The sequence below is a fragment of the Geotrypetes seraphini genome, chromosome 11, assembly GCF_902459505.1.
Source record: "Geotrypetes seraphini chromosome 11, aGeoSer1.1, whole genome shotgun sequence".
NCBI classification, from domain to species: Eukaryota; Metazoa; Chordata; class Amphibia; order Gymnophiona; family Dermophiidae; genus Geotrypetes; species Geotrypetes seraphini.
In genome coordinates this window covers 62,059,324-62,071,081 of record NC_047094.1, presented here as the reverse complement: position 1 = coordinate 62,071,081, position 11,758 = coordinate 62,059,324, and the positions used below count along the sequence as shown (strand labels likewise).

Genomic DNA, 11,758 nt, shown 5'->3' with positions numbered 1-11,758 from the left:
TCACTTTCATCAGCTCATTTTTTTCTATGTGCTCACAGATGCTGTCTTTTATCAGTGCTTCTACCATATTGCCCGGAACCGATGTCAAACTTACCGGCCTGTAGTTTCCCAGATCTCCTCTTGACCCCTTTTTAAAGATAGGTGTAACATTTGCTATCTTCCAGTCCTCCGGGATTGCGCCAATTTTCAAGGATAGGTTGCAAACTCGGAGTATTCCCGCTATCTCATTTTTTAGTTCTTTTAGTACTGTGACAGGGAAGCCCCTGTCCCAGTGAAAAGAATGGCTAAACCTCCCCAGCATGCATCAATGGGCTCTGGAAAACCTGGCCTGGAGCAGAGACAGCTGGCTCAGCCAGGAGGGAAGGTGCAGAGGCAGGGTGTAGCACAGCCCAACAGCCAGTTGGGGAGGGCACTGAAAGCTAATTATCTCCCCTATCAATCCTTTCCTCAAACTCAGAAACAGAAAACCAACCCTGGAGGGGGTGGAATCAGCCCTTCAAGTAGGAAGCAAAGAGAGTAATCAAGGAAGCTCAGGTGGCTCTAATCAAGAGAGCATAGGCACACACCATGACTACAGCTTCCACAGAGTTCCTGTTCCCCAGCCCAGAATGTTTTCAGGATACCAGCCCAGCAGGAGGGGAAGGATAATCCCTGGGAGGTATTCTACTTTACCGAGCAAGTCAGGGGAGGGAGACCTGGGAGTTTACCCTCGGAGAGAAAATATTGCTAGAGAATTAGCAGGCAGGCAAAGAGGGGGATGGGAGGAACAGCTGGAGATGAATGCAGGGGAACACAGCCTTGAGTCCCTGAATGAGGAATGGGAGATGAGCAGTGTTCCCGAAAAGAATGTGGTTGAGGAGGACATGGAAATAGAGGGAATGGATGTGTGAAGGATTCCCTCCTGCCCAGAAGAAATCCAGTCCAGGTTACTTTGAATCCTAAGTTAAAGCAAGGCTGTGAGCAGGGCAGAGGCAGCTCTGTCCCATTAAGGAAAATAGTGATTTAAAGGGTGTTCTTTCATGCCCTATAAAAGTGGAACCCAGAGGGGAGATAAAGGGCATAATTGGGAGGTCTGGAGACCTTATATAAGGGAGGCTTGCTCTGCACAGTTCCACAGGCAGAACTGTGCATATCCCTGGGAGGGAACGGCGTGGAAAACAGATATATCAAAGGAAAAGAAAAAAACAAAGTTATTAACTGAGTGCTACTGGTGACTGAGAGAACTAAGTGACCACTTCAAGGGCCAGTGCGGGACATGCCCGACTGGGAGAGTGAAAAGAAACGATAGCTGGGAGCTGCCAGCGATTCCCTAGGAGGGGATTAAGGCAACTAAGGTCATTTTTGTTTTGCTTTGCTATTTGCCTTTGATTTTTGCCTTTCTTCTCTGTTGTCAAGGACAATGTGATTTCTGACCCCCATAACATTGTGCAAGCTGATTTGGACTAAGATACCGGTGCTTGCACCAAAAGACATTGGGGCAACCTTTGCCCAATTTAACATTTTTTTTTCCTGCTTTCTTTCTGAGCACAGTAATAAACCTGGTGGATTTTGACTATAAGATCCGGTATCCGGGTTTTTCTTTCTACCAGCCACCTAAAAGGCGCTACAAAGAATCTACCTGTGGTCCAAGCCAGGCTTCCCACCTACTCGGGGACTGGCCCGGCCACAGGAAGTTTGTGGCAGTGGTGGGATTATAGCGTCACCCAGAGGCTGGGGAAGGAACTGCAGCAGGAAAAGTTTGGGGGGGGGAAAAAAAGAATTGTGGAGAATTTTTTTTTTTGGATTTGGGAACTGAGCAGTATGGACTGAACTGTTTGCCTTTTCCAAAGGGGAAATAATGCCTAAAGTACTATGTCTAAAAGCAGGCAAATACCCCAGTATTTGAACCCAGAGTGTGGGACAATTTGAGGGTTTTTTTGGTGAAAATCCTGTTGGATAATCAAGTTTTTGCTAACTTAACTTTCGCTTAGCCATTTGTTTGGTGTGGATTACAAAAGCCAAGCCAGAAGCAAGGTTGCCATCTGGAGAGCGTGGTTCCGGTGGAGAATAAGGAGCAGCAGTGAGGTGCCCAGGGGAGCAGACTGTTGAGCAGAGGAAAGGAAGCAGACGTGCGAGCTGTGGTCCAGAGGTCCTGGTCGGAGGAGTGGCTAGGGGGGCCCTAATATCCCATTGTTAAGACACATCAGTCCCCAAGGTAACGGTACTTGGGGGGAGCTGGTGTGGATTGGAGGGTAAGGGGACCAGAGAGCTCTAGACCAAGGGCAGAGGGGAAAATTCCCTAAAGCTGGTGGTGCCGCACTTGGGTTTCCTTTCTCTCTGATTTATTTGTTTCAGAATGGAGGCGTCCAAGTTTCTGACAGGGCTGGAGTCGGAGATGCACAAGCTCCAGCAGAGCTTTCAGGATATGTTGCAGACCCAGGCAGACTTGTGGAAAGCGGACCATCAAGCCCAGCAGACCAGACATACGGAATTGCTGCAACAGATGGGGGCATAGATCTTGGCCATCAACAACCGCAGTGCCCGTGGCCGGCGGTGCAGGAGCAGTCGTCGGGCTGGTAGGAGCTCCTTTTGTGGAGCCCATTAGACTGAATAAATTAGCTGCAGATGGTGACATTCATCAGGGCTATGGTCCAGACCATTATGAGAAACAGTTCCAAGCAGCATATAGGGCTCAGAAGGAGCGTCCTAGAGCCTTGATACAAGGCCTAAAAAGATGCTTCCGGAGAGAAGGGGGCATGCATCAGGGTCCCGCCAAGGTTCCGCTTGCTGGTAAATGTTTTGCCTGCGGGAAGCCGGGGCATTGGAGGCGGCAATGTCCGGCCAAGAGGAACCTGATGAACAGGGCTGGGTTCCCGGTACTGAGTCTTAAGGGGGAGTGCATGATCCAGGTGAAGGTGGAAGGGGTGCCAGTGGTGGCCCTTTTAGATTCAGGGGCCAACCAATCTAAAAGGGCCACCACTGGCACCCCTTCCACCTTCACCTGGATCATGCACCAATCTATTCTATCCCAGAGGGTATGGGCACGGATCCTCAAGGCTAGGGGTCAGGAGGTGGATAGACCCCAGGGGTCATAGATCCAGTGCATGCATGGAACCTCCCTACTGTATGATCTAAAGCAGGTCTGGGTGGAGTATCAAGGGAAGGAAGATGCCCTAAAGATGGCACTTATGCCTAAGCCACCCTATGAGGTGATCCTAGGTCAAGAGTGGCCCCATTTTAGGGAGTGTTTTGAGGCTCGAGGAGATGGGGGAGCCCTAGGGGGTGAAGAGGAGCTAGCCCAAATATTTCCTCTGGAGGATAGTATTCTGGAGGAATATTCCGGGAAGGAGCCCAAGAGGCGGGCGGAGAGGCGGGCTGATAAGGAACTGTGCTTCCAAAGCCAACAGGGGGACAGTCAGCTACCCTGGAAACCCTGGGTGCCCTATGAGGTAGCACGGCATTTTCCCACCCTGGGGCAGGAGCAACAACGGGATCCCACCTTAAGGGAGGCTATAGAACAGTGGGAGGACGTGGGAAGGAAAGGAGCTCATCAGTTTCAGGTAGTGGGAGGACTTTTGTATTAGGTGAGGTGGAATCCCAGGAGGGGTAGGAAACAAAGTCACCTGGTAGTTCCGGCGGCCTTCAGGAGGCAAATATTCTGGGCCATTCATAGGGACGTGGGGAAAGAGCACTTGGCCCAGGACCCAACAGTTTGATGAGTGCAGGATAAATTCTATTGGCCCAGCCTAGTGCAGGATGTTGGGCAGTGGTTTGAAGAATGCTCCAGGTGTGGAGAGTGCATCAGGCATCCACCGGGAGACAGGGAGGAAACTTTACCTGGGAGGGGTACAAGAGATGTCCACTTGTCAGTAAAGGAACAAACGGCAGAAAGGTCAGTTTTAAAGATTATGCAGGTATCCTCTAAGGCTAGGTTATCCGTCCAAGCCTCTCCGCACTCAGTGGGCTTAGACTTAGAAACATAGAACATAGAAATAGATGGCAGATAAGGGCCACGGCCCATCCAGTCTGCCAACCCCAATGACCCTCCCTATCTATCTCTGCGAATAGATCCCACATGTCTATCCCATTTGGCCTTAAAATCTGGCACGCTGCTGGCCTCAATGACCTGAAGTGGAAGACTGTTCCAGCGATCAACCACCCTTTCAGTGAAGAAGAACTTCCTAGTGTCACCATGCAGTTTCCCGCCCCTGATTTTCCACGGATGCCCCCTTGTTGCCACGGGACCCTTGAAAAAGAAGATATCTTCTTCTACCTCGATGCAGCCCATGAGATACTTGAATGTCTCGATCATATCTCCCCTCTCTCTACGTTCCTCGAGTGAGTAGAGCTGTAACTTCCTTAACCGCTCCTCGTATGGGAGATCCTTGAGTCCCGAGACCATCCGGGTGGCCATTCTCTGGACTGATTCCTGTCTCAGCACATCCTTACGGTAATGCGGCCTCCAGAATTGCACACAGTACTCCAGGTGTGGTCTCACCATGGATCTATACAATGGCATAATGACTTAAGGTTTACAGATGACGAAACTCCTGTGTATGCAACCTATGATTTGCCTTGCTTTGGATGAAGCTTGCTCCACTTGATTTGCAGTCTTCATGTTTTCACTGACAATCACCCCTAAGTCTCTTTCTGCTTCATTTCTTGTCAGGATCTCGCCATTTAGGGTGTAAGTCTTGCATGGATTTTGGCTTCCCAGGTGCATGACTTTGCATTTTTTGGCATTGAAACTGAGTTGCCAGGACCTAGACCAGTGCTCCAGTAGAAATAGGTCATGCATCATGTCGTCTGCCATTGAATTTTTGTCTGTTGTGCTTTTGCTCACTACATTGCTTAGTTTGGCATCATCGGCGAATAATGTTATTGAGTAGTATTCAAGAGATATGGGTACCCAAAGGGGGTCGTAAATTAGTGGACACTGGCCTGGTGATAGCCCTGTCGGAGGGATGTTATGGGTGCCTGGCACCATGGTCCGGGTTGGCACTCCAGCACGGGATCCATATAGGGGTAGGGGTGATTGACCCAGATTTTCGGGGTTCGCTTAAGGTTCTGGTGGTGAACTTAGGAGAGAAGGAGCACCAGATAAAGGAGGGGGATCGGATTGCCCAACTGATATGTGAACGGGCAGTCATACCAGAGATAAAAGAGGAGGAAATAAGTCAGGACACCACTCGGGGGGAACAAGGATGGGGTTCTTCAGATGAAACAGTTGTCAGAGATAGAGGAAGTTCCCAGAATGGACTCACCATGTTTAGAAGAGGGCGTTGGGGGTTTTGGGCAGGAAAGGACCAATAGGGTTTTAAGTAGGGGGGTATGTGACAGGGAAGCCCCTGTCCCAGTGAAAAGAATGGCTAAACCTCCCCAGCATGCATCAATGGGCTCTGGAAAACCTGGCCTGGAGCAGAGACAGCTGGCTCAACCAGGAGGGAAGGTGCAGAGGCAGGGTGTAGCACAGCCCAAAAGCCAGGTGGGGAGGGCACTGAAAGCTAATTATCTCCCCTATCAATCCTTTCCTCAAACCCAGAAAGAGAAAACCAACCCTGGAGGGGGTGGAGTCAGCCCTCGAGGTGTGCTGACCAAACAGCTTCAAGTAGGAAGCAAAGAGAGTAATCAAGGAAGCTCAGGTGGCTCTAATCAAGAGAGCCCAGGCACACACCGTGACTACAGCTTCCACAGAGTTCCTGTTCCCCAGCCCAGAACGTTTTCAGGATACCAGCCCAGCAGAAGGGGAAGGATAATCCCTGGGAGGTACTCTATTTTGCCGAGCAAGTCAGGAGAGGGAGACCTGGGAGTTTATCCTCAGAGAGAAAATATTGCTAGAGAATTATCAGGCAGCAAAGAGGGGGATGGGAGGAACAGCTGGAGATGAATGCAGGGGAACACAGCCTTGAGTCCCTGAATGAGGAATGGGAGATGAGCAGTGTTCCTGAAGAGAATGTGGTTGAGGAAGACATGGAAATAGGGGGAAATGGATGTGTGAAGGATTCCCTCCTGCCCAGAAGAAATCCAGTCCAGGTTACTTTGAATCCTAAGTTAAAGCAAGGCTGTGAGCAGGGCAGAGGCAGCTTTGTCCCATTAAGGAAAATAGTGATTTAAAGGGTGTTCTTTCATGCCCTATAAAAGTGGAACCCAGAGGGGAGATAAAGTGCATAATTGGGAGGGACTGGAGACCTTTATATAAGGGAGGCTTGCTCTGCACAGTTCCACAGGCAGAACTGTGCATATCCCTGGGAGCGAACAGCATGGAAAACAGATATACCAAAGGAAAAGAAAAAAACAAAGTTATTAACTGAGTGCTACTGGGGACTGAGAGAACTAAGTGACCATTTCAAGGGCCAGTGCGGGACGTGCCCGACTGGGAGAGTGAAAAGAAACGATAGCTGGGAGCTGCCAGCGATTCCCTAGGAGGGGAAGTGAGGGTCAGTAATGCAACTAAGGACATTTTTGTTTTGCTTTGCTATTTGCCTTTCTTCTCTGTTGTCAAGGACAATGTGATTTCTGACCCCCATAACATTGTGCAAGCTGATCTGGACTAAGATACCAGTGCTTGCACCAAAAGACATTGGGGCAACCTTTGCCCAATTTAACATTTTTTTTTCTGCTTTCTCTCTGAGCACAGTAATAAACCTGGTGGATTTTAACTATAAGATCCGGCATCCGGGTTTTTCTTTCTACCAGCCACCTAAAAGGCGCTACAAAGAATCTACCTGTGGTCCGAGCCAGGCTTCCCACCTACTCGGGGACTGGCTCGGCCACAGTACCCTAGGGTGGATTCCATCCGGGCCTGGTGATTTGTCGCTTTTCAATCTATCTATCTGTAGAGGACATCCTCATGGCTCACCTCTATTGTTGACAGTGTTTCTTCTTGGACTCCATGGAAGATCACGTCGGGTTCTGGTACACTGGATGTGTCCTCGCTTGTGAAGAACTTGTTTAACCTGTCAGCTACCTCTTTTTCCTCCTTTATCACTCGCTTTCTGTCTCCATCATCCAACAGTTGCTTCCCTTTAACATATCTGAAGAATGATTTGAAGTTTTTTGCCTCACTGGCTAGCCTCTCTTCATATTCCCTTTTCGCTCTCCTAACCACTTGATGACATTCTCTTTGGCGTTTCCTGTGTTCCTTCCAGTTTTCCCCAGTATGGTCCTTTTTCCATTTCCAGAATGATTTTTTCTTGTCTCCTATCGCTGTCTTCACTTCATTGTTTATCCATGTGGGGTCTTTTGTTTGGGGGTTTTTTTTGTACCCTTTTCTAAATCTGGAGATGTACATATGTTCTTGCACTGTGCCCTTGAATAGAGACCAGGCTTGCTCTACGGTTTCTGTTTTCCTTGAGCTGTTTCTGAGTTTTTTTCCTTACCATTGCTCTCATAGCATCATAGTTCCCTTTCTTGAAGTTGAGCGTTGTCACTGTGGTTCTCTTCCCTTTTGCTGTACCTACTTCTAATTTGTACTGGATAATGTTGTGATCTCTGTTTCCTAGTGGTCCTACTACTTCCACTTCTTTTGCAGGTCCCCCTAGTCTGTTGAGGATTAGGTCAAGAGTGGCATTCCCTCTTGTTGGTTCATTGACAAGCTGATCCATAAAGCAGTCCCTCACAGCCTCTAAGAATTCTGTTTCCTTCGAACAGTTCGAGTTTCCAATACTCCAGTTTATCCCGGGGTAGTTAATCTCCCATTACTGTCACGTTCCTCTTTTTGCCTTCCCGCCTCAATTCTGCTGCCAGATCTTTGTCGTTTGCTTCCGTTTGTCCAGGCGGACGATAGTACAGACCCAATTTTACGTCAAGTCCATTTTTTCCCAGTAATTTAACCCATAATGACTCCAATCCTTCTGCCTTTGGTTCTATATCCACGAGGGAATGGTGTCTTTTATGTATAGTGCTATTCCTCCACCCTTCTTGTGGGTCCTGTCTCTTCTATAGAGTTTGTACTCTGGCAGAACTACGTCCCATTGGTTATCCTCATTCCACCATGTTTCTGTGATTCCAATGATGTCTAGGTCCTCTTTTTTGGCTTTAACTTCTAATTCTCCCATTTTGGTCTTTAGGCTCCTTGCATTTGCGTACAAGCAACTTAAGTCCCGGTCTTTTCCCTGCTGGTTTTCATGTGTTTTGCTCCTCTTGCCATCCCCTATTTGGGCTGCCTATCCCTGATTTCTGCTCCTTTCTTCCTCATTTTTTGGTGCATCTTTTTCGTCCGTAACCTGATTTTCTGATTTCTCCTGTTCCTCTAATTTTATCTGTTTGCCCCTCTTGTTGGTCAACAGTTTATGTTGTTCATCTCTTGCTTGTTCCCAGCATTTTTCCCGCTTAGTATCTTCTTTGGATACTCTTGTCCGAACCGTCGACGTCAGGTCGACTGTCGGCTTTCCCCTTCTTCTCAGTTTAAAGCCTGCTCAATTCCTCTCTTGACGTTGTTTGCTAGCAGCCTCATTCCTGCCGTGCTCAGGTATAGTCCATCCCTCCTGAAGAGTTTGTTCTTCCCCAAAAAAGTTGTCTAGTTCCTCACAAAAAGGAATCCTTCTTCTCACCATCTCCTCAACCATGTGTTTATTGCTTGTAGCTCAGTCTGCCTCTTCACGTCTGCCCTCGGTACTGGCAGAATCTCTGAGAATGCTATCTTCTGTGTCCTCAGCTTCAGTTTCCTTCCTAGGATCTTGAACTGTTCAGTTAGCATAGTCCTGCTGTAATTTCTCCTGTTGACATCATTTGTTCCCAAGTGGATTTTCACTGCTGTCTCTTCTGTTTCTGCGCCGTCCAGGATCCTTTCGATTCTGTCGGTGATGTCCTTCGTTCTTGCTCCTGGTCCAGTTCCTGACACCGACCGAGGGAAGGTAGTCATACATATGACACTCTCTGCAGTACACTGGGAAGCTCCTCCGGGTTCCTGCTGCTTCCATTTCTCTTTTTTCGCAGTCCACTAGATGCTCTCTCCCCTGTCTTATGTCTTTATGCGGGCAGGCGCTGTGCTTTCTCCTGTGCTTGGCTCTTTCCTGTCTACTTCTTCTGCCGCTTTTTGCTTTGGTGGGTCTGTCCTCCCTTGGGCCTCTTTCTTGTCCCCGGAGCCTGCTGCTTCTTTATCCTTTCCTGTCTTGTGTGTCTTAATGTGTGTATGCTCTCCTTAAGTGCGTGCTCGCTTCTTCCTTACCTGGTGTTCTGGAGTCCTTGGCTGTCTTTGCTCGGCCCTTCTCAAGGTCCTTCGCAAAGGCGCTCTCGCTAAAGTGAGCGCCTTTGCCGCGCACTGAATGGCCATGCGCCGTTGGCTCCCCCCTCTTAAGGGGGAGTCCGGGCGCTGACTCGGCTGGTGACGCGGCTTGTGACGCTGGTGGGCGGAGCTAACTCTCACCGCTGCCCGCTCCTCACCGCTGCTGCTGACCTCTTCCTCTCCCGGCTACCTCTCCTCCTCTTCATTTCTCACAACTCCCTGTTTCCCTCTCCCTGTTTCCCTCACAAGTCCCTGATACCCCTGCCAACCCTCACAGACCCTGCAACAACCCAGGTCCTAGCTCCTCTTTCTGCAGGAGCCTCCTGTTACCAAGGTAACCATAGAGAAGAATGGCATCAACTATGACTTAGTGGCCCAGATCCCTCCTCCTCCTTCCATTACCAAGGGAACAAGGGAAAGGACAGGGAGGTAGCAGGCCATATAATCCCTACAGTAACTCTTGCCCACATTTCTTCTTCCTCACGAGCTTCCAGTTAGTACTGGAAGTGGAGTGAAGGGCAGGGAGCAGGAAGTCCATGTGCTACTTGGATCCACATGCTGAATTTTCCTTAGAGTCTGGGCCAGGACTGCTCTGATTCATATTTCTTTAGTACTGGCCAGTGCTCTCCAGAGGACTCAAGCCCAGGAGAGGCAGTCGGCTCTGTGGATTTACAACAGTTCCTGAAGCTGAGAAGCAGCTGCCCTTTCTGACAGTTTCACTAAGTCAATTTCTTAGCAGACATGCCGAGAACAGTGTTGCTTTTGCTGATCATATTATGGAGAGGTATGTGTGAGACTGTTGTTGTAATATGTAAGTTATTTAGTGGAGCTGAAAGGTGGCTCCATGAATGATATCTCATAATTTTGATTCTTCATATTTTGTCATATTACTCTGACTCCCCTCCAAAATGACATCACAAGCCTCAAACAAAGGAAATGCCTATAGAAAAAAAATCACTCATTACAAATACTGAAGGCTCTACAATCAATTACAACATGTATGGTAAACTTCCTAATACAAAGTCTGAAGCAACAACTCTATCTTCAGGGATCTTCAGAATGCCAACAGGGTAGCATAACCCTTACTGGTAGCAATCGTCTTTGATCCCATATTTTATATTACTCATTTGCGTACAGTATTTATCTCTCTGTTTTCTTCAATTTTTCTTTAACTCCCACGGTGTCCTTGAATGAATGTTAATAAAGCTTTTTATATTATTTTGTAATTATAAAGCCTATATAAATGAATACCTCTTGTTGTTGCAAGATGTGAGGAGTGCAAAGTGCATGGCTCTGAATTCTAAAAGTGATGGAAGGGTGCAGATTATCACACCAGGTAAAAAATGCTACTCTCTGTAGAAAATAGTGTCTTTATTTTTATTTTTACAGCTCACACAGAACCTTACAGTTACAAATGCAGTTCCAGGCATGCCAACTTTGGTTAATGTTTGTTTGGGTAGCTCTCCTGTTGTCATGGGTATTTATTATGATGATGATGATGATGATGTGTTAAGAGGTGATAACTTAGAAAGAATAGGTAATTGTTAGCAAGCTGTGTCAAACCAAAGTAACTCAGTGCGGAAACTAGCTCTTACACAGAAAAAAAAGAATCTTTTAAAAACATATAACAGACATTAAGATCTAATTTCTTTTGAGAGAGATTAACGAACACCTGGAACAGAGTACAGCATTTGCATTTTACACAGGGATCTGCTTATAAAATCCAAAATTTGACAATAAAAGAAGAAAAAATGTTTCCCATTCTAAAAGTCAAAGTTTAAAATCTGCTACTGGAAGCCTTTAGAGATGCATCTGAACATGTCCCTGGTGCCTATTTGGGGGTGTTGTCATGTTGTGAAGCTTAAAGGAAATGATGTGGCATATAACAAGTGTCACGCGACAACCGCTAGATGCTCTTTAACAAGCTAACAGAGAGAGTAGAAACAAAGTTCTCATGCTAAAAAAAATGCTACCCTTTCCACTCTTGTTAAAAGACAGCATTTTAAAGACCTATTTTGTATTTAGAGAGAAGTTAACAGAGCTGGCTGAAACAAGGAACAGATGAAGTAATCTTTATTGAAGCAATAGGCAGCTTTGGAGGTATTAACCCTCTACTTCAAGCTGCTAAAAAGCATGAAAAACAGTCAGCAGAAAAGACATAACCAAATGGCTCACCAGTCAAAATGCTTACAATTTACATAGTGGTCCCAGGGCTCCAGAATTTGGGTTATCAAGCCTTTCATCTTTTTCCACATTTGACAAAGACTGTACAATAACATCTTGGACAGGCGTGTTCAGCTAAAACACGGCTCGTGTTGGGTTCTTTATGATTAATGTGGACATATTTTTAATTGTTATTATCAAGGATATATTGAATAAAATTACACCTGAAGGTCTGAGGACATTGAGTTTCCACAGTCTTGTTTGTTTGGAACTACAATTTACATAGACCTGCTAGAATCTATTTTAAAAGAAACAAAACAATTGTATCAGATGTAGATTAACAATAGCGGTTTTTTATGCTGTTTGTACTTGTCTGCGGTATTCTTTGAC

The 11,758-nt window shown here is 47.0% G+C and overlaps 1 protein-coding gene across 1 annotated transcript in view; it reads left to right on the top strand.

The window, feature by feature from the left end:
- The first annotated feature begins 9,946 nt into the window (after positions 1-9,946).
- Positions 9,947-11,758, top strand: part of LOC117369416 (sialic acid-binding Ig-like lectin 5) — a 295,784-nt gene continuing 293,972 nt past the window's right edge. Inside the window, exon 1 of the mRNA XM_033963951.1 lies at positions 9,947-9,989. Within this exon, the coding sequence (XP_033819842.1) occupies positions 9,947-9,989 (43 nt within the window). The remainder of the gene's footprint in view (positions 9,990-11,758) is intronic.